This window comes from Mustela lutreola, chromosome 10, assembly GCF_030435805.1.
Source record: "Mustela lutreola isolate mMusLut2 chromosome 10, mMusLut2.pri, whole genome shotgun sequence".
NCBI lineage: Eukaryota > Metazoa > Chordata > Mammalia > Carnivora > Mustelidae > Mustela > Mustela lutreola.
Window position 1 is genome coordinate 12,175,084 of NC_081299.1, and position 27,515 is coordinate 12,202,598.

The 27,515-nt window shown below is 58.9% G+C and overlaps 1 protein-coding gene across 14 annotated transcripts in view; it reads left to right on the top strand.

Annotated features, from left to right (window-relative positions):
• Window positions 1–27,515, top strand: part of ARHGEF10L (Rho guanine nucleotide exchange factor 10 like) — a 156,103-nt gene that overhangs the window by 99,679 nt on the left and 28,909 nt on the right. For 7 of the 14 annotated variants that reach the window (XM_059134833.1, XM_059134830.1, XM_059134837.1 and 4 more), the window contains 12 exons: window positions 291–436; window positions 2,016–2,030; window positions 2,277–2,458; window positions 5,709–5,824; window positions 6,375–6,502; window positions 7,917–8,017; window positions 15,559–15,680; window positions 20,353–20,439; window positions 22,009–22,229; window positions 22,636–22,790; window positions 26,325–26,510; window positions 27,033–27,181. In XM_059134833.1, coding sequence (XP_058990816.1) covers window positions 291–436; window positions 2,016–2,030; window positions 2,277–2,458; window positions 5,709–5,824; window positions 6,375–6,502; window positions 7,917–8,017; window positions 15,559–15,680; window positions 20,353–20,439; window positions 22,009–22,229; window positions 22,636–22,790; window positions 26,325–26,510; window positions 27,033–27,181 — 1,608 coding nt within the window. The remainder of the gene's footprint in view (window positions 1–290; window positions 437–2,015; window positions 2,031–2,276; window positions 2,459–5,708; window positions 5,825–6,374; window positions 6,503–7,916; window positions 8,018–15,558; window positions 15,681–20,352; window positions 20,440–22,008; window positions 22,230–22,635; window positions 22,791–26,324; window positions 26,511–27,032; window positions 27,182–27,515) is intronic. The other 7 variants (XM_059134838.1, XM_059134840.1, XM_059134844.1 and 4 more) reach the window with 3 other exon arrangements.

Below are 27,515 nucleotides of genomic sequence, written 5' to 3' on the forward strand. Positions count from 1 at the left end.
TGCGACTGCAGAGTTTATGTCGCTGGTGGCGGCCACTGTGGAGAGGTGCATCCGGGGCTGGCGCACCTGAGAATGGGTGCTGGCCTTGGGCCGGCAGTCAGAGACCCCGGTGTGCGGTCCTCTGGCCTGCTCCCTGGTGCCTCTCACCACTCACCACCTTTCTCCTCTGCCTCTCCCGGCCCCGGTCTCTTCTGCACGCAGCGAGAGGATTCCGCCTTTTGGGCGCGGTGACGTCCGCGTGGCAGCGGGCACGTTGCTCGTGTTCACTCTGCTCTGTCTCCCTCTCGCAGCTCTTGACCTCGGGTCAGCGGCAGCTGCTCCTGTGTGAGACGCTGACAGAGACCGTGTACGGCGACCGCGGGCAGCTGATCAAGTCCAAGGAGCGCAGGGTCTTCCTGCTCAACGACATGCTGGTCTGCGCCAACATCAATTTCAAGTAAGTGGGCTTGGGTCGTAGCTCCGCTGCAGGGACTGCCCCCACTCCCGCCGTTGTGTCCCAGTTGCTGAACTGGCCTCTCTGCGAGGGACTGGCCGTCCCTGCGAGGGGCTTGATTTGGGTTTCAGACATTCTGGCTTCCTCTCCCGTCCCTTTTGGCCTGCTCTGTCCCTATTCCCCTGAGCATCTGGAGTGGTTGTCCTGGGCCACCGCTGGCCTTTGGGCTAGCGGCTGTCCATCTTGCAGAGTGGTCTGTTCTAGAACTCTGCTGGTCACTGAACAGCTTCCCAGGTTTCAACCACCCTGGGATTCAAGAGATTTTGCCACCACTTCCCCCGGGCACTGTCTCCCCCATGGAGCCTGGCCTCCTTTCTGAGATTGAGGTGGTGGAAATGCCCAGAGCTGGGCTTCCAGGCTGTGCCCGAAAGAACTAGAACCTGGGTGGGGTGAGGGCTGTTGTACCCCTGGCTTTCGTCAGGCCTCCAGAGGTCTTTTACTGGGGCTCACACAGAGAGTTCACACAAAGACTGAGACATTTTTGACTTCTCTTGAAAATTTGAAGAGCCAGCATTCCAGGCCCACCTTGCCCAGGGCCACAGGGGCCTGTCACTAGGTCACACGGCCTCCTTACTGGGTCTTGTGCTCTGCCAGCTTCTCGGTCCCCACCTGGTACCATTCACTCAGTTGCGTCCCCTGCTTGAGCCTCTGGCCAAGGGATTGTGCTAGATGCACTCCGGCTGGGGCCAGTCCGGCTGGGGCTCTTAACCCCTCAAATGGAGGAGACTCCGCTCCCGGTAGCTGACAGAGCTTTAAAAATCCTCGCGGAGTCACCAATACAAAGACGGTAACTGAGATCCAAAGGGGTGTTACCTGTACCTCTCGGCTGGAGCCCCTGAGGTCGGCTCTGCACCCAGAGTCGGCCGGGGTGGGCATGGCCACGGAGCAGATTTGGGGACAGTCCCCATGGCTGTGGCTCAGGCACCTGGAGCAGCGCTGTCCGGGGACTCCCAGGCTCACTCACCCTCCATCCACCCATCGTCCGTCCATCCATCAGACTTACTGGGATCTACCTTTCTGCTAGTTCGCAGGTCTAGAGGAGACCTGGCACTGGTAGGGGACTTGGGAAGAAGCTTCTGTCCCCACTCACTGTGGTGGTGCTTAAGGCTCGCTCATTCCCTCCCTCCCTGACTCCTGTGCTGTGATTTTTCAGGCACTCTTTCTGGAGAACACCTGCTCTGCCCCCTGCCGCTCAGGGTCTAGCCTGGTGTGAGTGGGGCAGGGCGGGCTGGCGGCCCATGTTGGGGGGTGGGAGGGATCAGCTTAGGTGACATTGGTGTGAGTCACGTGACCTGTCTGCACGTCGGTGTCCTTGTCTGGATGAATACAGGCTTCCTAACAGGGCCCTTGTGGGAATCACAGGTGACTGGAGGCCAGTGGCCAGCTCGGGGAGAAGGCCTTCCTGTGGTCCCCGATGTGCATGCCTGGCCCAGCCCCGTGGCTGGCCTCTACCGGTCTCAGCCCCCTAGAGATCACTCAGTAACAGGAATGACTTTCCTTTCCATTTTGTCTTTTTCCTCAGGCCTGCCAACAACAGGTATGGGTTTGGGGGCTCGGGGCCTTGGGGCATGTGATTCTGGATCTGGGCTGGGGCCTGGGCACCCCGGGGCTTGCGCCTCATCCATGGCTCCCTGCTCCTCCCAGCTTGGTTTGGGCCCGAGGTCTTGTGCTTGTGCAGCGAGGGGGCCTGGCTGAGTTGGTGTGCTGAGGAGCGTGTTCTGGGCTGGCCCTGGGCCTGGGCTGCTGCAGGCTCTCCAGGGCCGCCTCCTGTCTGTCCTGGCAGGGGCCAGCTGGAGATCAGCAGCCTGGTGCCCCTGGGGCCCAAGTACGTGGTGAAGTGGAACACGGCGCTGCCCCAGGTGCAGGTGGTGGAGGTGGGCCAGGAGAGCAGCTCCTACGACAAGGACAACGTGCTCATCCAGCATGCGGGCGCCAAGAAGGCCTCTGCCGTGGGCCAGGCCCAGAGTGAGTACCCAGCCCGCGGCTGCCTGTGGGACACCTGCCCAGGCCTGGGGGCCCGGTGTGCGAGCCCCGGACCGATGGGCCCCCTGGCCGAGAGGCTTCGGCCGGTTCGCAGCCCCACCACCCTACATAGAGTGCACCCAGACCCCCAGCTGCTCGTGCGCACTCCAGAGTCACGCCTTCATCCTGTGCACTGGACACTGTCCCTGCCCCCCACCCCGACACCCCCCTGCACCTGTGTGCCTACACATGTGCCTACACGAGCGTACATGCGTGATGTGTGTCTATATAAGTGCACATGCGTGATGCGTGCCTACATGTGTGCCTACACGAGTGCACACACATGACGCCTTTGAGTTCCGGAGAGGATCTTGTGTCGGTGCTTGACCATTGCCTGCCCCCATGGGACCTCAGTGGATGGCCCTGCTCTCTGTGCCGTAGTTCCCCTGTCTGTGCAGTGAGGGGCCCAGGTGACACTCCTCTAGGCTCCTCGACCCTCAGGGCCCAGGGTTGTCTGGCTCAGGGCTGTCTGGCTCCGACTTTTCTGGCACGAGAGGAATGAGAACTCGGAGGGAGGGCCTGGGCAGCCTCTCGGCTGTGCACCTCTGTCCATCTCCTTGGTGGCCGTCACCAGCACACCTGGTCCGGTGCGGGAGGCTCCTGGCTGCTATTCTTCCCCAAGTCTTTGCCCCCTTCCTCTCCATACTCCACCTTTCCCCTGGTGTGGCCACACCCACCTCTCTGTTCCCGAGGGGCAGAGCCCCTCCTGCCCTAGGGCCTTCTCCCAGCCTCCGCCCCTCTGCGGACACTTCTGCTGTCCTACTTCGGTCTCCTTTGCCTTTACTCCGCCGAGCTTAGATGACACCTCTGCAGGGAAGCCTTTCCTGATTCCTTTGGATTGGGCCAGGCCCCCTGTCCTGAGCGCTCAAGGCCCGGTTCTGTTCTGTGGTCAGCTTCCCTGGTGATGGTTGGCGGCAGCCCTCTCCTGGGGCCGGTGGGCAGGGGGTGTTGACCGCTGTTTGTTGAGTGAAGGGAAGACCCCAGCTGCAGGGCTGGCAGGGAGGAGCTGGGCTGGAGGCCCCTTCCACAGGCGCTGGCTCCCCTGCCCACCAGCCCGGCTCTGTCTAGGGTATGACCTGGGATGGTGCCTCTCTGGGCTGCGGGCAATTCTGGCAATAGAGCGGGAGGGATAGCACCGTGCAGTGTCGCTCTCTGAGGGCCAGGTTGGCCGGTTGCACCCACCCCCAGTTGCTGGGTCCCTTCTCCTGGGTCTGTGAGCAGGAAGGGCTATTTCGTGGTTTCCAGAAGCACCCTCCCCCTCCCCCACCCCCAGCGAAGGGCCTCCTTTGTCCTCCCCAGAGATGCCTTCAGCCCTAGCTTGACCCCACCTTACGGCTACCAGCCACCCTGGGGCCCCTCCATCACTGCCGTGTTTCTTGAATGAGATTACTACGTGGCCTGACTCCTTTCAAGGGAAAAAGAAAGAATTCTTCATTCTTCTTTTTTTCCCTTTTCTTTTTTAAGATTTTATTTATTTACTTGACAGAGAGATCACAAGTAGGCAGAGAGGCAGGCAGAGAGAGAGGGCGAAACAGGCTCCCTGCCGAGCAGAGAGCCCGATGCGGGGCTTGATCCCGGAACCCTGAGATCATGACCCGACCCAGAGGCTTAACCCACTGAGCCACCCAGGCGCCCTAGAAAGAATTCTTCTTGAATCCTAGTTGGCCTTGAATGATTTTTTATTCAGATATGCGCAAAGACAAGACTAGGTGTGCGAAAGTTCTGATGCTTCTATCCCTTGGACAACCATAAAACCAAAACAGAATCAGAAGTGGGATGACCGTGAAGCTACAACATATCACGATTCAAATTAACGGCATTTGTTTAATGTGGCGGATGCCGTTGTTTTGCGGGAACCCTGTTGCTCAAGACGTGGCTATGGACCTCTTCGGGGGCAGGTTCTCTCAGGGCCTCTGGAACTCTCCCCTAGGGTGCCCTATGGTGACCAGAGCTGCCCACCAGCTTGCCCACTAGGCTCACCGCAGAGTCAGTCTTTGCTCTTTGGGTGTGAGGCATCACTTCCCTGCCAGGCCCCCTCGCTCCCCGCTCGTTACTTGGAGACCATCCAGGCGCTCCTTGCTCTTGACCAGAGTCCGCTGGGGCCCTGACCCTGTGCAACATAACGTGGCCTGAAAGTCACCACATCCAGGAGACTCGGGAAGTACATCTGTTTTTCACACCGTCCTCTAGATGAAAACCCCAAGTAAGCCCTCCCCCCAGAGTTCCATAAGACCTCAGCGCGAGAGACTGGGGCCTCGAGAATACAGCCCAAAGTCTCTAGCACGGCATTCAAGGACTTCCCCTCCTGGCCTGCTGCTCCTTCCTGCTTTGTCTCTTGCTGCTTGTCTCCCGTGCCCCAGCACCACATCTGTATCATCCCCAGAGATCTGGGCACCCTCACTGTCCCCTTGGCCTGATATCTTTCCTCCTAGTGCCTTTCTTCAGTTGTGGTTGTTAATTGGTCCCCCTCTCCCCCTTCACCTAGGTCATAAGTTCTCTAAGAACAGGGATCCTGGGGCGCCTGGGTGGCTCAGTGGGTTAAAGCCTCTGCCTTCAGCTCAGGTCATGATCTCAGGGTCCTGGGATTGAGCCCCATATTGGGCTCTTTGCTCAGTGGGGAGCCTGCATCTCTCTCTGCCTACCTCTATGCCTACTTGTGATCTTTATCTGTCAAATAAATAAATAAGATCTTAAAATAATAATAATAAAAAAAGAACAGGGGTCCTTTCTGTCTTTTTTACAGCTATCTAACAGTTGGAATGGAACCTGGCACACAGTAGGTCCTCAGTACATCTGTGAACACTTCGCTGTCTGTGGGCTTCCTCAAACCACAGTCCCTTTGCATATGCTGTTCTCCTTTTATGGAAGCATGCCCACCACATGCCTGGCCCTGTGAAGGTTCCTTACTTCTTGCCAGCACAGTTGGTTCTTAGTCTTCTGGCCTCCTGTGACTCTTTGAGTGTGGCCTGGACCCAGCTGCTAGACTACCTGTGATTAGATCTGTGCCCCCTTCCCCCCTTGCCACGTAGACTGGGAACTCCACCAGGTCAAGAGCCTGGCAATGTCTCCTCCTGTGTCTGTAGTGCCATATCTCCAGGGTGACAGGTCTTCCTTTTTCCAGTGAATGGACACTTGGGTCCTAGTTAACCCCTCCTCCACCCGTGAAGTTGAGTTGGGTTTCTTCTCTGCCCAGATAAGGTGTATTTCGGCCCCCCGCGCCTCTTCCAGGAGCTGCAGGACCTGCAGAAAGATCTGGCTGTGGTTGAGCAGATAACCTTCCTCATCAGCACACTGCACGGCACCTACCAGGTACCCAAGCCTGGCCCGGTTCTGTGGGGCTCGGGCTCCTCCCTTGGGCAGTGCCCAGCCTCAGCAGGCAGGGTGGAAGAGGGCTCAGGTCTTAGCTCAGGCCCCAGGCATGCTCCTGGTTTCTGAACCCTGCAGGCAGGAGGAGCAGCTACAGCTAGCTCCCCACTGCTACCTGGACGCCTGGTAGGTGGCCTCTGTTCAGGGTGAAGCTCCGATGGGGGTTAAGTAGGGTCTGGGTGCGTGGTGATTTTTTGTTCTCTGCACAGTGACTAGTCAGCCTCGTAGCCCCTTCCTGGACCTCACCCCAAGGCTGGAGAGGAAGCTGGCTGGGAGGTTGTATCCCTCTCGAAGGAGGGGAGCCAGGTGGGGTCTGAATGAGGGCTGGGAAGCCTGTCTGGGCCTGCAGCCCAGGGGGCCATCCACCTGCCATGGCTGAGTCAGGGGTCCCTGTCGAGCTCCCCAGCTCCTCTCCCCCGGGGCCCCCTGAATGCTCTAGGCTCCTGTGTGGCTTCGGGCCTTGTGGTGATCTCACTGGCATCCTCTACCCTAGAACCTGAACATGACCGTGGCTCAAGACTGGTGCTTGGCCCTGCAGAGGCTAATGCGGGTGAAGGAGGAGGAGATCCACTCGGCCAACAAGTGTCGTCTCAGGCTCCTGCTTCCTGGAAAACCCGACAAGTGAGATGGGGAATGGCCACTGCGGGAGGTGGGGGGACGCGGGGAGGGGTCACCCGGAGTGAACCTCTTCATCAGGGTGGTCGTGGGCGTGGGTGTGTACACCCTGCGGGCCCTGCCCAGCACGGCGTTTGGCATGGAGGGGGTGTATGATCCAATGAATGAGTGAATGAACAAATGAATGTCCAGTTCGTACCTGGCTTAAGCGTATCCTCTGTTAGGAGACTCAGGACCTAGACGCTCTGCTATTGGTTAGTTCCATTTGTGCTGTAACCTTTTTCCTGCAGATGGCGCAGAGCCCTGAGACAAGGCCCTGGGTCCCCTCATGGACCCGGCCTCCACACCCCCCCCCCCCCCAGCATGGGCCCTGGCCCCAAATGCCCACCCTGGCGCTTGTGCCCTGTAGACCCTCAGCTGATGTTTATGGAATTGATGACAGGTGTGGCAGAGACAGGGCAGGCTAGCTGAACGCCAGTTTGCCGATGAGGGCGGGGAGGCTCCAAGAGTCAAATAGCCCCCACGCCGCCGGCCGCAGAGTAGGAAGTCGAGCCGGGCTCCGACCTGAAGCCTAGGCTGGTGCTGCTTGGGGGCTCACAGCCTGGATTTGAACTTGAGGATGGGAGGACTTGGGGGACAGAGAATTACAGGCACACTGGCTGCAGGGCTGGGAAGGTCGGAGCACTGTCGTTTGAGGCAAGGCCACAAGCCCAGGAGTCCAAGATATGAGGCTCCAGGCTGGAGTGTCAGAGGCAGAGGAGCAAGGCTCTGAGTTGGGATCTGGCTGCCGTTCCCCTGATGCAGCCGCTTCCTGCCCCTGCATCCCTTTCTCCCATGGAAGAGTCAGTGACCCTGGCCCCGACCCCTCCCTGAACTCCCCTCCCCCACCATAGAGAACAGGCCCCAGAGGACCCCGAGGGACCCACTGCTTCGAGATGAGAGGACAGTAGTGTGACAACAGTGACCTCTAGCTGCCCAAGCCCATCACAAGCTCATTTGTTCACATGTCCATTCTGCACACATTCGCGGAGCACCCACACTGGGACACTGGGTGCTGGGAGCAGGCTGACGGGAGCCCGTTTCTCCTGGCAGAGGCTCCCCTGTGGGATGTGTACGTGTGTCTGGTGAGGCCCGAGGAAAACTGACTGGGGAGCCCTGGAAGGGCCTCTCGAGTCACTAGGCACCAAGCCTGGGGGTGGGGGACTGGGCTGGGGAGGATGGCCCGGTGGCTTTGCGGAGAGACCGCCATGGTGGGTGGAGGGACTCTGCCCCCAGGGGACAGAGGCTTGGCTGGGGCTCCAGCCTTTCTGGCGTCGCAGTGATGCTCTGAGCGGAGCTGGTGCCACGGCCGGTGCCCGTGGCGGAGGCAACAACATGGAGCTAGTTCTGGGCCCTCACACTCCTCGCCCTCTCGCCGCAGGTCCGGCCGCCCCATCAGCTTCATGGTGGTCTTCATCACCCCCAACCCCCTGAGCAAGATCTCCTGGGTCAACAGGTTGCACTTGGCCAAGATCGGACTCCGTGAGTAAAGCCCTGGGGAGAGTGCGTCAGGGGCCAGGGGTGCGGAGCAGGGAGGCTTGGGGTGTGCATGTGTGGGTGCGTGGGGGCAGGGACACTTCTGAGTTGGAGGTAGGCGGTGCCAGGGAGGAACACGGGAGCCAGGGTCCTGAGTCCTGAGGCTCTGCCTGGTAACCCTGCACAAGTCATGGCCGCTGTCCAAGCCTCAGTTTCCCTGTCTGTAAAGTGATGGCAACCGACGATGTCGATGAGCAGTTGTCAGGGCCCTGGGGGGCTGGTCAGGGCGTGGCTGCTGAGAGACTTTCTTTCCGTGGGGTGATGCGAATGTTTCCAACCTAGGTAGTGCGGAATATGCTAGAAACCTTGATGCGAAGACTTTAAAAGGGTGGGCTTTATGGTAACCGGATTCTTTCTCAATCAAACTGTTACCCAAAGGAAAAAACAAAGCAGTGCAGGTTAGATTAAACTGATTCTCAACCAGGGCCTCTTTGTTATTTTTCTTTTGTCTTGTGCATCCCATAATGATTACTTAGATAAACAAGACAATGTTTACAGAGCGCGTCCTACGTGGTTGACGGTTTTCTAAGCATTTTATGCGTCTCTTTCTTTTCACATGGATGATAACTCTTGAAGGTAGGTTCTGCTGTGGACCCCCTTGTACAGTGGAAGGCTCTGAGACTCAGAGAGGTGCAGTGACTTGCCCGAGCTCACACAGCAGGAAGGGGCAGAGCTGTGCTCCGACCCTGGACAATCCGCCAGAGTCCACTTGGGACCGCCGTCCCTCTGCCAACCCCCACTGGGAGAATTTCTGTCTGCAAACCGCAAGTTTGTCCAGCTGTAAGGACTTTATACTTGTCCGTTAGAGCTACTAGTTCCTGTGGTGTACCAGAATTCCCGTTTGCTGCTTCTGGCCAATAACGGGGACATTTTTTGTTTCATTGTTGTTGTTTTTTCGGTGTGATCTTATTATAGGTTTTGAGATGTTTCTGGAAAGAAGTGAGGACCTTTGACCCTGGCTTTCATCAATTAAAAAATAATTATGGAATGAGTCTTTACTGTGATTTAGGGCGTGGGGAAAAGAGCAATGACAAAAAATGAAAGATCCCTGCTCTCAGGGAAGCTCTGATTTATGAGGGGCAGATAGGCATTACATGAGGAGCAAATCAGCAGGGAGAGGTGGGGCCATTTAGGGGACAGAGTTGGGTGACGTGCCTGTCACCGAGCCTGGGGGTCAGGACTGCTATCAGGGAGGCCCCCTGGGAAGGGACATCTAAAGCCAACGGAAATCTGGCAAAGCAGTCTAGGCTTCAGAATAGCAAGTGCAAAGGTCCTGCGGTGGCCAGAGCTGATGAATCACGGGGAGAGAAGTAGGCAGTTGGAAGGACAGGCAGGTTTTCCAGAAAGCCAGGGCGAGATGTAGGAAACTTTTTCTGAGCGTGATGGCCAGCTGTTTCTTGTAGTGGTGAGAGCTGGGCAGCATCTGGTCTGGTTTCCACTTGAGTGGATTGTTCTGCCCGCTGTGCCGAGAGGGCCTGTGGAGGCGGGAGGAAATGGGGAGGAGTTTGTGGCTTTGAAGGAGCCAGGGTCAGAGGCCTTCTTGATCTGGTGCTGACGTGGCACAAGCCTCTGCTGGATGTTTCCGGGCGGCCAAGAGAGCTGCAGAGGGAGGAGAGAGGATATTAAGCAGAGACAGCTCCAGCCCTGGCAGCCGACCGCTAGCCCCAGGGAAGGCTCACGTGGTTCCCCTGCTGACCCACGGAGCAGTTCAGTCTCGGGCACGCCAGAGCCCGATTGTACACCTGCTCTAAAGGCAGGTCGGTTTCCAGTTTGAGGCCCAGCTGCTCTGCCAAGTGGGGCTTGGCGTTGGAGGCAGTGGAGCCGAGTGGTGTGGACCTCTCCTTTCTTGGCTGCCTGTGACGCGCTCAGCTGCTTTATCTCCACGCGGGTTTCACTGCAGCAGAAGTTTTAATGGAAGGAGAGTCATTTGAAATCTTATTTGAATGCCTGGGTTCCCCTGGGGCTTGAATAATTTGTCCCTTTTATTTTGCCAGTTTTTTTTTTTTTTCTTAAACCTGCAGTGCTTGGTCGGGTGTGGTGGGGAATAATACGAGCCTTTTGGTAATAGAATATGTTAAAAACATTTATTCACAAAGGATGTGATTCCTTTCTTTCTTTTTTTTTTTTTTTTTTTTTTTGTTCTTTCTCTTCTCCCGACTACCACATATGGAGATCATAATCCACTGAACATTGAGGAAGGAGAGGGCTGGACTGGGGGTGCCTGGGATCCAGAATGGGGGGTCAGTTCTGCCCCTAGGGAGGAAAGGGCAGGGTGTCCTGGGGAATCTGGGGACCAGCTTCACATCCCAGCGGGGCCCCTCCAGTGCCGTGGGGTCAAGGGAGAGGCCTCTGGGAGGGGACTCAGACTGGAGCTCCGGGGGTCCTCTCCCCCTTACATTTGGGGATCTTAGGACCTTGTGAAATGGATCCAGGCTGTCTGGGGTCAGTTTTTGGTTCTGTCCCTCCCCAGCTCTGTGATCTCGGGCAAATGATTTAGCCTTTACTTGCCTTTCCCCAACAGAAAGTGGAGGTAATGTCAGTGCCCCTCTCATGGGGCTACTATAGGGAGATGGGCGTGGAAGCCCCCGGGACAGCCAGCACCTGGCCTGTGGAGGAAGCTCCTAGGACGGGAGAGCCTGCATCTCACGGATGGGAAAGTGACCCATCTACGGTTGCATGTGATTCAGTGCCGAACAGGGAGGGGACATGCCACCCTCCCACCCCTCTGCCAATTAGTCTCCTATTCAGAAAGGCTCCAGGAAAGGCCCCAGAGAAGGAAGAGGCATGGCTAGGGGCTTTCAGCACTCCCTGCCTGTGTCCCCTCACCCGAAGATCTTTGAGTGCTGTGTTTGTGGCTCTTATACCCCTGGGTCACTGGAGCCTTTCCCATCACAGCTCTCCATATTCCCTCCTTCCCAGAGGACCTGGGCTGGGCAGGCTGCGGGCTGGTCCCAAGCTCACAGGGACATATCCTCGCAGGACATGGCCTGGCCCCCCTTCTGCCTCTGACTTGGCTATAAGTCCTCCCAGTGACCCCCGTCCTTCTCCTGGTGACGATCGAGGGGAGGGTCCTGAGCGCAGCCCAGGCAGCGTGCTGAGCTCATTCTAGCTCTCTTCTCCACTGGCTCTCAACATGGGCACTGGGACCTGCCCAAGCCCTTAGCTGGCAGTGGTGGGTCACCCACCCCAGCTGGGTGACCGCGGCCATTCGCCTGGCCTTCCCCGGGCACCAGTGTCTCTCTGTCTCCACGGGCAGATGTTTGCAATGTCTGTGGCCTTGGCCAGTGGCCTCTCCGTGGCTCTGTGTATAAGGGGAACTTTGAGGGCAGCCTCGGATTTAGAAAGTAGAGAAGGGTGGCCCAGGAGGCCGCCCTTGACTATCAAAGCAGCGGTGGGAAAATCGCAGCTCCAGGCATGAGCACAGGGTCTTTGGGAGGCAGGGTAGGGTCGGGGAGCAGGGCGGGGCCGGAGGCTCAGCCCAGTGGAGGGGCGGTGGCCACCCTCAAGCCCCCGGTTAGGCAGACTCCTCAACTCCAAGACAGCGATCTCCCGATGTCTTGAGAGCCTGGCATATACTACTTTCTGTCCTCCAGCACTCACAGGGACCCTTGAATGGCTGGAATAATTTCCTGCATTTTCCGGAGGGGCCAGCGGACTCGGAGAGGTTCAGTGTCTGGCTCTGTGTCACACAGGGAGGGAACTGGAGGCCGAATTGGGATCTGCTGCAGTCGGCGTCCTGCCGCCAGTGGGGATGTGCTGAGGGCATGGAGGTCGGAGGAGTGGAAGGGGCCGTGGCCTCCAGCCCTTGAGCTCCCCCCGCTGCCCCACGGGGTGCTGCTACGTTCAGTGGGTGCTGGCAAACAGAGCTGGGCGCTGAATAAGCCCCCACTTAATGTCACCTGGAAACCTCGGCTCTGCCGACGGTGCCGGCGCTTAATGTCACTTATCCCAAACGGGCTTTCAATTTTCAACTGCAACAGCCTTCTAATTTGGTCTCAGCTGCCGTGGTTTTGTGACAGGAACAATGGCAGTGGCAGATGGGGAGCTACAACTCCATTTTCTTTTAACGCTCTGGATCGCAGGCAGGGAAGGCACCATCTGGAAGGAGAAGGTCAGATATCATAATATATATCATAATAAATCGCCAGGACTTGATAGGCTGTGGGCATGGGGGGAAGGAGAGGAGAGGGGCTCGGGCGGCGTGATGACGGAGGGGGGTTATGTTCACAGACCAAGCTCTGGGAAGGAGCCGGAGCTCCAGGGACAGCTGCATTTGAGCTGTCTGTTGGGCTCTGCGGCGGAAGGGGCCTGATCAGGTAGGGGCCTGAGAGCAGGGCAGGCTCAAGTTCCGCCCGTCTTTGTTCACCATCCAGGGGCTTGTCTGGGAGGCAGCACGGTGGTCGCGATGTCAGCACCTACCCGGGGGGAGGGTGCTGTCCCTCGGCGGGCTCTCTGGGCTGTCGCCCCGTGCTCGGTCCACTCTCTGGCTCCTGGGCCCAGCTTTTGATGTCCCCTGGCCTCCGGTTCCCCGGGTAAGAGGGGGATGCCAACTCCCACCCCTCCTGGCGGCTCTGAGGGTGAAATGAGGCCTCCCGTGGGACAGAGCTTTGTAAACTGTGAAGTGTGGTGTACATGGGCGTTCTGTTATGATGGCGCCTGTCCTGTGCTGCGGCTCTCCGTTCCGTGACGGCCTCGCCTCCTTGGTGAGCTGTCCTTTGCTGTGACTCTGCCTCCAGGACCCAGTGAGGCGGAGACCCGACGCTGGGGCTGTCTCTGTGCCCGTTGGGGAGTGAGCCCCCCGCGCAGTCGGGGGACTGCTGGCGGGGTGGGCTCCCCGGGCAGGTGGGCTGCAGCCTCTGCCAAAGCAGGCTGGTCACGTCGTAATGCCTGACATTTGTGGATGTCTTTCACTTCTCAGACAGCATCCTCTGTGCCCCCTTGTCCCAGCTCCTCCTGCCACAGCTGGCACCGGGAAGACACCTTTCTCTGGTGGCAGGGCATTGGTTAAAGCCATGTTCTTGGGGTGTGATTGACATACCTCATACCGAACACAGGTGAAGGTGGGAGCCTGTGGGCACACACGCACGTACTCTCATGAACACACACTCACGCACACATGCACTCACGCACACACGCACACTTACACACTGACACACACTCTTATGGGCACACACGCACACTCATGTACACACACCCATGCACACACTCACGCAACACTTATGTACACCTACACTCACTCTCATGGGCACACACACTCATGCACACTCAGGTATACACACAGGCACACACACACTCACGCACACTCACCCACGTGCACACTCTCATGGGCACATGCACTCATGCACAAACGCACACTCATGCACACACAGAGGAAAAAATAGGCAAACCAACAAGAGTGGGAAACTGTTCAGGGCCATGACGGGCCAACAGGGGCTGAGACAGAAAGTGGTGGAGGGGAGGGGTGGGTGGTGGTCAGCTGAGGTCACTCCCAGAAGGTAGACAAGTAACCTGAGCCTCGGGGAGGATTGGAGCCGGCCCTGGGACAGAGAGGGCAGCACTCTAGAGGGAGGGAACATGCCAGACTCGTAAGTGGCTGAGGAAAGCCTAGTGCAGTGGCCTGGGACCGAGAGATGAGGCCAGGAGGGCAGGATCAGCCTCACTGTTCTGGAAAAGTCTAGATTTGATTCCAAGAGGATAAGACTCACTGGACGTGGGAATGGTGACGTCCGGCGGAAGTTGTGGGCTGGCTCTGGCTGTCGTGGGGAGGACTGACGGTAGGGAGCAGTGGTTGGCGCAGGACCCCAGTCTGGAGGCCCTGTGGCTGGTGAGCCCCCTCGGGCAGAGCTGACCCTTGCTCGGCTGGGCCAGGGTGGGCCCGGGTCCCTGCTTCCTCCTGGCCACTGAGTAGACACGTGGGGGTGGGAGGTCTGCGTCAGGACTGTTCCGTGGCAGACCGCTCCTCCCATCCCTGAAGCTCCAGGTGCCCTGCGGCTTGATGTCATTGTGTTGAGTGGCTCCTCTCGCCCGGGGCCCCCAGTCCCATCCTCTGGCTCTCCCTCTCCAGGGCGGAGCTACCTCCTGGTTGTCCCGAGTCAGTCAGGCACCTCAATGGGGGTGGGGGTGGGGTGCTGGTTGCCGAGAGACAGCACAGGAGTCCAGCAGACCCAGGTCCCCATCTGGACTCTGCCACCAGCCGCGCACATGACCTAGTCAATTACTTCATCCCCGAGTGTCGGCCTCATTGTCCATAAAGGGAAAAATCACGCTTCTCACTGAGCTGGTTATTGTGAGAATGAGAAGCCGGGAACACGTCTGTGGCCCCTCCATGTGCTTGCGTGTGGACGCACGGTAGGTGTCTTCACCATGCCCTGCCCGGGCTGATGGCATTCCTTGCAGGCGGCCCCCCAAGGGAGCGCGGAGAAGGATAGGCTCTTGAGCAGGGAGAATTCTCCGGGAGGGATGGTGGGATGGTAGTTACCTGCTCAGTCACGCCCTCTCTTCATTTACCCTTTCAACTTGTCCCTGCTGAGCACTCACTGTGTGCAGGTAGTGGGCCGGGCACCAGGGAGACCGCGGCAAACCAGACAGCCCAGGTCTGGCTGGCCCGAGCTTACGTTCTAGAGATGTGTGCAGAGAGACCATGAACAAGGAAATAGACAAAGTGATTCTAGATTGTGGTGCAGGCTGTGCAGGGAATAAGAGGTGATCTTTAGACTGGTTTCTGAGAGAGGGGGCCATCATAGCCAGGGTGGTCAGGGAGGACTTCTTGGAGGTGGTGGCATGTGAGGGAGCCCTGACCCACGCGAAGGAGACGTTGCAGAGTGTGGTTTACAGATGCTCTCGAACACAGCGGTGTCCAGACCTAAGTCCGCAGTCCGGGCCCTTGTGCTTCTCACAGGCCCCCAAGGGCCTCAGTGTCCAACTAGACTGGGAATGTGGAGGCCAAGGACCGCCTGGGTCTCAGGGTGGGTCTTAAAGGAAGCAGGAGAGGGTCATACTCTTGACCATCGTCATCAGAGTCAAGTGTAGAGCGGCAAGGATGTGTCACCTTGTCTTCGGGCTTAGTTTTGGCCTCGAGAAGCCCCTCTAGATCTCTAGGTCAAGGAAGCAGGGCCTGGTCTGTGCTCAGCATCACAACATTTTGAAACCCTTTCTCATCGACTATTTCACTGGATCCCCACAACGACTTCAAGACAAAGGCATTTTTATGCCCCTGTCTCATGGGTGATGAAATCGAGGCTTAGAGTTGGGGGGATTTGCACAAGGCTGCTCTGCGAGAGGGTGGGCGAGCCAGGACTCAACTCTTAGGTTTCCCAACTCGCTGCCATGCACGGGATGCACGGCCATGACCATGGAGCAGGGCCGGGTTTCATCTGGGCTGGGCAGGCATGGAGCTGGGGACGGTCCCTGGGCTCGCAGGGCTGCTCACTGCCCGCTTGGTCCGCGGACTCTGACCGGCTTCCCCCTCCTCCTTGCTCTTGCTGTAGGGGAGGAAAACCAGCCAGGCTGGCTGTGTCCGGATGAGGACAAGAAGAGCAAAGGCCCGTTCTGGTGCCCCATCCTGGCCTGCTGCATCCCCGCCTTCTCTTCGCGGGGCCTCAGTCTGCAGGTGAGTGGAATGGATCTTGCTGGTGACTCGTGGGACAACTGGGACTTCTGGCCTGTACCCCCGGCAGGAGGGGGCCGGGGTGTGGTCCCAGCTTCTCCACCTCTTACGGATGGAGTCGCCCAAGATGCTTTGATGCGGTAGGAGTCCGCTTCCCCACCAAAACTATGCGGATAGATGCCCTCTGTGGGTCAAGGGAATGGAAAAAGCCTGTGATTTTGAGCTGAGAGATAGCAATGATCTCATCCGCGGATGGCATGACTCCAGCTCAGAAGAGAGGCCGCAACACGCCCGAGGTGCTCCGCCAGACCACGGGTTGGCCCCTAGCTGATGCTGCCAGGCCAGGTGGCAGCTGACGCTGGCCCCGTGGCCGCCCTCCCTCCGTCTGTCAAGTACCTACCACGTTTCCCCAGCGCTTTGCCACCACTGTCTTGTTTTGATATTTGTAAGAACCCCATGAATAGATGTTTCTAGATCTGTTTCCCAGGTTAGAAACCAAGGCTCAGACAGGTGACATGATTTTCTAAAAACACAACCAGTAGTGAGGGGTCCAGGAATTGGCACCTTGCTTAGTCCGATTCCAGCACCCACGTGCCCTACCACTGGCACGCTCCCCCCTCTGTCACCTGTCCCCGATGTCCTGGCTGCACTCACCCCTCCCTCTGGAGTCCTTACTGCCATCCTCTGCCCTAGGAGAGGAACTCATGTGAGCTCTGGGGAGGGGGAAGCACAGGCTTGGGACTTAACATAAGCCCTAAGAGACGAGCTGATGGGGCTGTAGCTTGGGGCTCTGAACAGCGACAAGTGCATGCCCTTGAGGCGTCCATTCAGCTATTAGTTCATTCACTTGTCTGTTCTGCACATAATTTTGAGCACCTACTACATACCAGGTCCTGTGCCAGACATGGGGTGTGTAGTGGGGACCCGCCCTCCTGTCGCTTTCAGTCTGGACAGAGATAGCCGTACCTGGGGGGGACGCAGGAGGGCGATGTGTGTTACGTCAGCTGGGTCAGATACAGGGGTGGGGCTTCGTGGTCACGGGGCCCGAGAGGGCCTCTTGGCAGGGGTGGCGGATGTGAGCGGCGAGAAGGCCCCGATCCCCCGCAGGCCCCGGGGGGTGAGTATCCCAGACAGACTGAGGGGCACAGAGCAGGGGCAGCCTGGGAGCTGGGAGGACAGGCTGGAGCTCAGGACAGATGGACAGGTCCTGTGTGGACGCACTGGGCCACACCAGCTTCCCGGGCTGGTTGCGGTGGGGTTTCATTCTCAGGGCCATGACACACCCAAGGATGGCTCCACGCGGGGGACCAGCACCCTGTGATGTACATTTTGGAAAGATCATCCAGTCCTTCAGGCTGTGGTGTAGGCGAGTGAACCATGGCCCCTGAGGGGACAAGACTGGTGACCGAGAGAGCCACATAGTCCTCAGTGTGGGGGTCCCGCCGAGCCTTGGCAGGACTCGGCTGCGGGTAGAGTCAGGGCCCGGCGGGGGCGAGGCGCGTGGGACAGTCACCTAATCCCAGTCATCACGATGAGTGGAATGCAATACTTCCAAAATCAAATCAGCAAATTGTGGCCTTGGTTTGGCTGCTGTTTTGGGGGGTAAGTAACGGGCTGGGGTGGGGGTGGGGCAGGGCCGTGCAGGGTCTGTTTCTGTGTGTATTTAACATCTTACTAATTGCTCATCATGAATTTTTTTGCATGGATTTTTATTGCCAAAAATTGTGTTATAATATTCCTTTGGATGCTGGGGTGTTTTGGCCCCACTCTCTCCCTCTCATCCTGGTCCTAGAGAAGGGGACAGGGCCAGGGGACATGGGGATGCATTCGGAGAGCGTACCAGGGTGGGGTTGGCCACGTGGATGGCAGGAAGGACGGACCTGGCTCCTGAGTGTGTGCACCTGGAGAAGGTGTCAGGGGTGGTGGAATGTTCCCTGTGCCACAGCCTGATTTAGGGGGTGCAGTCAGATTCCCAGCATGGCTCGGTGGCCAGTGGCCCGGGGGGCAGCAACAGCAATAGGGTAGCGAGCCCTTTCCAGAGGCATCCGTGCCAGGCTCTGCTCAAGGCGCTTCATCTTCAGTAACTCGGGTCCTCCCCGCTGCCCGCAGACCCTCAGAGGTAGGGTCTGCTGGCACTCCCTGGGGAAGGAGGGGCTTCTGGACTCGTTTCTGGCAGGGGAGGCCAGATGCTGTTCATCCCTGTAGGGCTCAGGGAAGCCGGACTTTGTTGGCCTTCAGACCTCATTGATTGATTAATAGGGAGGAGTCTCGTGTGCTCCTTCCCAGCACAGGGTGGAGGTTCCCAGGGGCCTCGAGGCCAGGATGGGTTGGGGACTCTACTCAGGTAGAGTCTGTGGGGTGGGGATTTTTCAGGGGCCACCCTGTCTGTGGCTTACCTGGCCCTAGGTAAGCCTCTCCTGTGGAGAAGGCTGACCCCAGGGTGACATCTGTCACCCCCGATGGCCTTAGTCCTCTGAAGAATACGGGACAGGCCGCTCCTGGGTGGTGAGGTCACAGACAAGCCGCTGCCTCAGGGCCTCCCTGAAAGCCACCACCACCCTGGGGAGCCGTCTTCTGCCTCATCCCTGGGGACACACGTCTGCGAAGTCCCTCATGTAGGAGGGGGAGGGCTCAGTGCAAACCTGTCCCCCTGAGCCGCGGTCCAGCCTGGGAGCCTGTCTGGGGACTGGAGCTTGGGGAAAGGGTGCTGAGATGCTCCACGATGAGCACCTCGGGGGCCGGGGGCTGCAGCCCAGACCTGCTAAGGGTCTGCTCCAGGCTCATTAGCCAGAGCTGCTCGCTCTCTGTGGGGTTCCCTGCCCGCTGGCTCTGCCCCAGCCCGCCCCTCCTGGCCTGGTGCTGCAGGTGAGACAGGGTGGCGCACGTAGAAGGCCAGCATGTCCCACAGGACGTGCCCGGCCCCGTGCCAAGTGCCGTATATCTGCCTCTCCAGTCCCCACCACCATCCCGGTGAGGCTTCAGGTTCTCCGTGACCATGAGGAACTGGCTGCGGGGGTCCCCGGCTGGTAGCAGCTGAGCTGGGACCGGAGCCCCAGCTGGCTCGCCCACAGCCTGTCTCCGTCCTCCAGCTCGAGTCACTCTCCTCTGCGCTACCCGGGGCACCTTGATTTGGGAGAGTCGGCTTCCTGACCCCGGTGGGACTCCTGGGGCCAAGGAGCCATTGGAGCTTTTGCCATCAGTTTGGCCCAGGGCTCTGTGGACAAGGCTGACATCTGGGCCCCCTGGGGTTGCCATGGAAACGTTGGACTCAGGGTTGCAGTTTCCCCTTCTGGTCCGTGGGAGGACTGGAGCAGTGGCCTGGCAGGAGGGACTGGGCAGCCTCCGCTGCGTGTGGCCCACCATGAAGTGAGATGCCGAGGAGCGGGGGTCTGAGGGTGCGTGGGGAGGTGGGGGGGAGGGCGAGGGGAGCCTCCTGCTCAGGTGCCTGCACCTGTGCTCCCAGCTGCACACAACTGGGTGCCGGGAGCGCTGAGGCCTGCACGAGGGCAGCCGGGCCTCTGGGGAGGATTCAACTCGAGTGGGAAGGGCGCTGGGCCGGGAGTGGGACTTGGAATTCTAGACCCGACTCTGCTGCCAACTTGCTGTGTGACCTTGAGTTAGTCGTGTCCCCTCCCCCATGCCCACACATCAGAATTTGCCAACTCCTAAACGAGGGGAGTGGATGAGGTGACCTCCCTGGGCTTCCTCATCTTCAACCATTAGACACTTGGTTAGGACCTCCTGCCTCGGCTAGGGCCCGCGGGGGCCTGCAGCACCAGCAGACGGCAGCACCTGCCCAGCAGAGAGGGGGAGGGGCTGGGGGAGTGGGGTGGCTGAGGTCCTCCCTGGGGCGCCTCCAGCTCTCGCTGTGGGCCTCCTTTGCCTTCCTACTGGCCAGGGGTTCCAGCAGGGTTTGAGACACACCTCGAACCACCTCCATGCACTGCTGTCCTGGCCAGAGAGACCAGCTGGTGGGGTTCAGCTCAGGGAACAGGCCCCAGAGAGCCATCTGGCCTGTGGTTTGGGGCAGCAGGTGCAGGAGGAGTGAGCAGCTAGTGGCTCTTGATGACAGCCGGTCAAAGATGGAGACCCTGGCCCCGAAGGTGGCCTTGCCAGCCCCTCGGCCTTCCGGTGCTGGCGGGCTTGTCTGCGGAATTGGTTCTGTTGTTGAGGGGGGCGGAACCAGATGTCCAGCACCCCTTCCTTCCTCCGCTGTGCTTTTCTGGAGGAATGCAGGGAGATCTAGGAGGGTGCAGGCCAGGCCCTGTCGTCCTCTTTCCGTGGCTTAGGGCATTCATGTGTCCACCATGAGCCTCATTTCTTCATCTGTAAAATAAAGCGGGGTGGGTGTTAGTGGTTTTCAGCAAATCTTATCCAGATGTTGCTTAGTTTGGGAAAAATCGGTAGCGGGCCCAGAGTATCATTCAGGCGCCTCCTTGCCAGAAGGTTCTAGGAGAGCGCTGGTCAAATGTGAGTACGTAGGCGTTGCCTGGATATTCTGTGAAACCTGTCACTTTCCGGTCTCTGAGGATTCTCATTTGGGACCTGCATGGGGCGCCCAAATGTGCAGGTTTGACAACCCCCACAGGTGGTTTGGACAGACGTCCTGCTGCCAAACATTGGCATCTCTGACACCTTGATGCTTAGCCCCCGTGTGCCTTCTGTGTCTCCGCAGCTTGGGGCCCTGGTCCACAGTCCTGTCAGCTGTCCCCTGCTGGGCTTCTCAGCGGTCAGCACGTCCCTTCCACAGGGCTACCTCTGGGTAAGTCACTCCTGAGCCCAGCCAGGGATTGTGGCCTCAGGACAGAGGCAGGGAGGGCAGCAGTGGGAAGGCGATGCTGGAAAATGCTGCCTGCTGGCCCTGTCACGTGCACCTTCACCCAGAAGGTCTTCTTGGGAACCTCCGTGCCAGGCTCTGTGCTCAGAGTTGGCAGAGGTGGGTTTACCCAAGGCAGCAGAAGACAGGGGACAAGAAGGGAGCGTGACTCTTGCAAATGGTCATGTGCCATGAAGGAAATGAAGGAAGCTGTGCAGAGTACCTGGGTGGCAGGGGCTTCACCCTGGGGGTCAGGAAGCAGGGCTGGTATTGCCCAATTCTGAGAGCGATCCCAGCCGCCTTCTCTCCCCCTGGGATTCCTGGCAGAGCCTCTTTTCATTCAAATAGACCCCCCATTGCTCTTTGTGGCGCAGACTGTGCTTTCCCAGGGACTTCCGGAGGGTCCACCTCCCCATCCCTCCGGCCACCTCCTTTCAGCTCCTGCTTATTCCTGTCTCCAGGCCCTCAGGGAGGAAAATTCTGGCTCACGCTTTAGAGTCCATCCCAAATATTCTCTCCGAGGGAGATTTGTTCCTCATTGTTTCCCCAGTATCTAGCATGTGGTATATCCATCCATCGATCAATCAGATGATTGATTGATCCATCTATCCATCAATTATCCATATAATCATCCATCCATCCATCCGTCCATCCATCCGTCCACCCATTCATCCATCCATCCATCCATATAATCATCTACTACCCATCTGTCCATCCACTTATCCATAATAATCATCCATCGGTCCATCCGTCCATCCATCCATCCATCTGTCCATCCGTCCATATTATCATCCATCCGTCAGTCCATCCACTTATCCATTATAATCATCCATCTGTCCACCCACCCATCCATCCGTCCATCCATCCATCCATATAATCATCTACTACCCATCTGTCCATCCACTAATCCATAATAATCATCCATTGGCCTGTCCATCCATCCATCCATCTGTCCATCCACCTGTATAATCATCCATTCATCCATTCACTTGCCCATAGAATCACCCATCCATCCATCCGTTCACTTTCATCTCCTCATCCGTCCATCTGTCCATGCATCTACCCACTCTTCTCCCCCTTCCTTCCATCCATCCATTTATCCGTCTGCTCATCTGTTCAGCGAGTGTATATTAAGTGCTTGCCACTGGCTAAGCGTAGCGGTGGAATGGTAAACCAGACAGAGGAGGACATTGTAAAGGGGCAGACGTATGTTCACTATTTGTTGGTTGAAATTCACTCTAAAGTTGGAGAAATAGAGAGCTGACGGGTATCTGGTCTACCCTGGCTCCTTGCCTGAGTTCCTTTGGGTCCTGAATCTAATCTGTTGCCATGGCAGCTGGGGAAGAGTGACCTTCAGGGACAGCGCGATGTGTGGGGGCAGGAGAGGGGACACTCTTCCCGATGCCTAACCTCAGTATGTTAGAAATTTGCGACAGGTCACTGGGAAGGCAGGCTCCGAGCTCTGTCCCTGCCCTGGTGGCTGTGCCTGATGGCCCGTCTGGGTCTCCACTGCAGGTCGGGGGCGGGCAGGAAGGTGCAGGGGGCCAGGTTGAGATCTTCTCCTTGAACCGGCCCTCGCCCCGCACGGTCAAGTCCTTCCCGCTGGCGGCCCCTGTGCTCTGCATGGAGTACATTCCCGAGCCAGAAGAAGGGGAGAGTGGAGACGAGAGCCGCATGGCCCCTGACCCCTCGACCACAGTGCATCCGACCATCTGTCTCGGGCTCCAGGATGGCAGGTGAGGGGCCTGGGGCAGAGGAGCACGTCACTGCTTCATTTCTTTCTGTGGCCGTGAGGCCAGCATCATTGCTCCATTCTGGGGGAGAAACTGAGGGGCAGCAGCCTGGGGGGTCAGCTAGAAGACGGCGTGTCTGGGTTCCCACTTGGGTCTGTGTGGTCCCGAGGACAGTCCTCTTAGCACCTCTGTCTGCCCCCTCTCCAGCCACCCACCGGCTCCTCCCTAGGGCAGGGGTGGGGAGGGCGCCATCCGTAAGACTCTGGGAAAGCCCAGCCTCCTGAAGGCAGAAGAGCAGCCTCTTGGGAGGGGAGGGAGGCCTCTCCAGAGGGCCTGCAGGGCAGTGGGGGCGGGGTCTCCATGAGTCACTCAGGTCTCCTACAACGCCCCCCCTGCCCCCCTCCTACAGCATCCTGGTTTACGGCAGTGTGGACACGGGTACCCAGTGCCTGGCGACCTGCAGGAGCCCCAGTCTGCAGCCTGTGCTCTGCCTGTGCCACAGCCCCTTCCACCTGTTTGCAGGTCTGCAGGATGGGACCCTCGCCGCCTACCCTCGGACCAGCGGTGAGGAGACTGGGGGTGGTGGGGGCAGCCCTGGGCACTGACTAGGAGCCTCGTCCTGTACCAGCATGGTGGTGGGAGGCAGGCTGAGGAGGCAGCTCGGAAACAAATCAGGGAATCTGGGGGTACTTGGAGATCCCTGATCCCCACTGGGGTCTCTGAGCGAACGGGGTGCTCACTGCCATGCAGGCAGCTCCCCCCTTTGCCCTGTTGGCAGGAGGTGGCTGTCTCCAGTGGTTAGCAAATTGCTTTGCGCCTGGGTCTTCTCATCTGTAAAATGGGCATGGAGTCAGTACCACGGCTCACGGGTCCCAGTGGGTTCAACAACTCGGCGAAGGCACAGCCTTGGGCCTGGCAGAGTGAGTGCTTACTGACGTTAAGCATTTGCACCTGTGATGTTACTGAGCCACCGGCCACGGGATGGGTCCAAGGGTGATGTCTGGAAGGCAAGGCTGGCGGTGTTCAGTGTTCGGTGTTCAGCTGCTGAGTCCCGGGAACATTCAGAGCTTAATGTGTGCGTGTTCTCTGAGTTCTCACCACCGCCTTCGAGAATAGCCTCCAGCTGCGACCCTGGGCGGGGACACGGCCTGTGAAAAGCATGAAGAGGGCCGCAGTCCCTGTCCCGTCCGCCAGCTCAGCTCCTATGGTTCCAAGATATGTGCTGGGGGGAGGGCAGACGCCCCCATTGTGCCCAGAGAGGGCTGAGGAGTCTGAAGCTCCCCAGCCCACAGGCACCATGTCCCTCCTCTCCCTCCCCTGCCTCTCCTCCCCTCCCTCCTCCTTTCTCCCCTTCCCTCCCCCTCCCCTCTCCCCTCCTCCTCTTCCTCTCTCCCCCTTCTCTCCCTACCCCCGTCCCCTCTCCCTACCCCCCTCCTTCAAGCCTCTAATTGCTGCGTCATCACTGCCTGTTGCAGGGTTATAAACGGATATTTGTACTGAGCTATTTTTTTGCCACTTGGCACTGTGTTGGTATTTTTAATTAGCTTTTGATAAGGCATTTATAGTTTTTAATTAAAGGGGGAAGAGGGAGGGAAAAAAATCCCTCTCATCGACAGACACTGCATGTGTGTCAGTGTGAATACGGGCTCCAGGTTTTGGAGGTTTGGATGTGGGTTTCAAAGGGACCCCCCCTTCCCTGGCCCCCCTGAATCCTGTGAGCCCGCCTTCTGCTCTGGCCTCCTGGTCCCCACTTTGGGCTGCCGTGCGCCCTTTGCCCCTCGGTTCCTGACTTGTTGCTTTGGGCACAGGGGTGCGGGGGTGAGACGGTGTCTCCGATGGCTGCGGCCACCATAACAAAATGTCACCCACTGAGTTTATTTATGTATTTTTAAAATTTCATTTATTTATTTGTAGAGGGGGAGAGCACTCGAGCATTAGCAGGGAGAGCAGCCGCAGGCAGAGGGAGAAGCAGGCTCCCCACTGAGCAGGAAGCCTGACACAGGGCTGGATCCCAGGATCCTGGGATGGTGACCTGAGCCGTGGGCGGGCAGACTGAGTGAGCCACCCTGTTGCCCCCACCAACTGAGTTTAAATAACATGAATGTATTGGGGAAAACTGGGGGAAAGCAAGGCCCAGCAAGGGACGCCTATTGGAGCTGTGTCCTCTAATGGGGGACATCTGTCCCTTGTCCTTTTTGATATAAAAATATCACTGTTATTAAATTTTACCAGTTTATCATTCTGTCCTGGAGTCAGGACTTCCTGGGGGATGTCTGAGATGCCAGCAGGGGGAGGAGCAGTCACCAGCATGTGACCCTCAGGGGTGTCAGACCCTAGCCCCTTCCCCCCGCCGCCATGACCATTCTCTGTGCCGGAGAAGTATAGGGAGACAGTACCAGGGCTCTGGTGGTCAAAACTTCTGTGCCCCCAGGGCAGAGCCCCCACCTCCCTGTTTTCGGGTGTGGTCGCAGCATCCCCAGCTGCTTCCTCACTGGGAGAGGTCACCCTCCGCCTGCCTCCTGCCAGAGTGACTCTGGTTCTGGCCAAGCACATGGAGTACTTACCTCTGGCCACTGGGAGGCGCCAAAGCCTTGTGTTTTGTGGTTCTGGTATCGGGGTTGGGGGGGGTCAGTGTCCCCCCAGTGGAGGCCTGGCCACCTTGTGGTCACTTACCGCCCTGGCTCCAGGGCCCTTCAGGAACTCTGGGAAGCTGAGAGGGCAGCAGGGGTTGGGAAGGAGGCTGGGGCCAGTCAGCACGGTTCACATCCTGCTCGGCCTGTCACCCCTTGGGTGGCTCTGCAGCTTTGTTCTCCAGGAGTCCGTTGTCACATCCGTCAGGTGGCCTCCGCACCTGCCCGCGCAGACCACTGTGCTGTGGCCAATGACACCAAACAGGAACTCACGGGCGCTGGATACTTTCTGGCCCTGTCACCGGGGCTGGTTGCTCAAACTCTGCGTCTGTTTTCTCAGCGTAACACAGGGATAAGAATAGAATCTTCCACGTAGACTTGCCGGGAGTTAGGGAAATAATTCACGGAAAGAGTGTTTGGCGCGTGCCAGCATTCAGCGGCGCCAGCGACAGCCGCTGGTGGCCCTTGCCATGGGCCGACCCTGTGTTCAGCATTCCCCACGCGGCCCCCGGCCCCACAGCCCCGGCCGCGGGCAGGCACAGTCATGCCCCTCGGACAGGTGAGGCTCTGAGAGGTGAAGCCACCGGCCCAGGGTCTGGCAGATGTTTGGGGGCCGCAGCCAGGATTCCGGCCCAGTCTGCTTCCCAGGTGCTCATGTTCACGGGCCGGGAAGACCCTATGCCCAGGCTCCTAGCTGAGCGGGGAGTCGGCCCGTTTTAAGTAGGACGGAAGGGCAAGGGGAGAACCTTGGGCAGACGGAGAGGGAAAGCCCAGGGCAGGGGAGTGGTAGGAGGTGTGGTCTCTCTTCCCAGGGCTCCTCCCAAGACCACCCCTCCCCTCCCCCCCCCCCAGCAGTGGCTTTCGCCACTCTGTTCCCCTCTGTGCCCCCGGCACCTGGCCCACGGGGACAGTCTGTGCTAGGGTTCCTTCGGAGTCCTTCCAGGGGCTGGGGGCGGCATGTGGGATTGCTGGGCGCTGAGAAACCAGCCCCAGGCTCGGTCCTCCTCTCCGGCCCCAGCCGCGGCTGCCTGTGTCCGGAGTATGGGCCCCCGGTCCCTTACCCGGCACACGGGCAGGACAGGGCAGCCGCTGGGGCTCGGTGTGGCATTGGGTGTGACCTCGGAGAAACAGCAGCCTCTGTGGGCACTGCTCACGTGCCAGGGAACATTCTTGGCACATTCTTGGGTGGACTGAGCCTCCTGGGGGTGGGGAGGAGAGAATTTTGTTCCGAGCCAGGCCAGGTCTCTTGGTGTGCTCTGTTTTCGGGGGCAGTAGACTAGGCCTCTGAGACTTCTTTTTCTGCCCCTGGAGGTGGCAGCCTCTCTGGCAGAGGAAGGGCATTAGAGATCTTGGCAAAGGGGACAGAGTGCCCCAGAGGTGGCAAGATTTCTGAGTTGGCAAGAGTCAGCCAGAAACATCTAGTAAAAATCCTCAGAGACAGTCTGGGTGGTTTCTTCCCATTTTACAGATGGGGAGACTGAGGCCTTCAGAGCAGGGAGACGCATGCTCCAAGTCCCAGTTGAGTTTCTAGGAGAACCCAGGCCAGCTCAGGGCACTTCCCACCATGCTGAGCTGCCTCCTTGGCCGGGCCACGCGGATGCCGCGTCTTCTGGGAAGCCTCTCCGGATTGCCCCCACCTCCACCCCGACAGAGGGTACTGCCTGTCTCAGCACTCCTCGCGGCCCCTGTGCTCGCCTGCTCATCTGTGCTTGGCAGCTTGGGTGGGGACTGCTGACCAGCCCCGTGGTCTCTCCGGCCAAAAGGGTTTTCTTGGAGGGCAGGGTCTGTGTCAGACTCCTTCCTGTCCGCCCCGTGCCCACACCCGGCCTGGCCTGGGTTGGTGCTCACTTAGTGTGTGGGATGAACGAAGGAACAGGATGGCAGGGGGCGGGGAGGGGGAATCCACGTGGAAGAGAGAGGCATAGAGGAGGAAGGAGAGTGCATTGGGGGGTGCAGCCCTGGGGGCATGATGGAGGCAGATAGGAACAGCCCCGTCCCTTTGGAGGAGGGAGGGGGCCGTAGAGAAGGGTGACAGGGTGTTGTGGGGCTGCTGGGCCCCCTGCTGAGGGTTCCTGACAGTTCCCAAGGGTTGAGGAGCCCTGGGCCCCTGTGTGCCATTCCCTCCCCTGCCTGCCCCTCGACCCCCTCCTGACCTGCTGCTTTCCTCTCCCTGCAGGAGGTGTCCCCTGGGACCTGGAGAGCCCTCCTGTGTGCCTGACTGTGGGGACAGGACCCATCCGCACCCTGCTGAGCCTGGAGGACGCTGTGTGGGCCAGCTGTGGGCCTCGGGTCACCGTGGTGGATGCCACTAACTTGCAGACTCAGGTACTGGCCTCACCTGTGGCTCAAGGCCGCAGGCCTCCAGGCCATGTGCTGGGCACATCCTCGCGGCTGTCCTCCCTGGCATCTCGTGCCCTCCCTGGCGTCGTGCTCAGGCCCAGCTGCGTCTCAGGGATCTGAGTTTGTTGAGAAGCACAGTGGGTCCCATGTCGCTGCTGGGCCCTGCCATCCGCCCCAGCATGCATCCCTAGGGCTGCCTGGAGGGGAAGAGTCCGACCACTGGGCTGAGCTGTGATCCGGCCCCTGGCCTGGGTCTCTTGCTGCCTGTGGGGCAGGGACTGGGAGCCCAGCCTCACACCGTACCCGGGACCCGGATGTG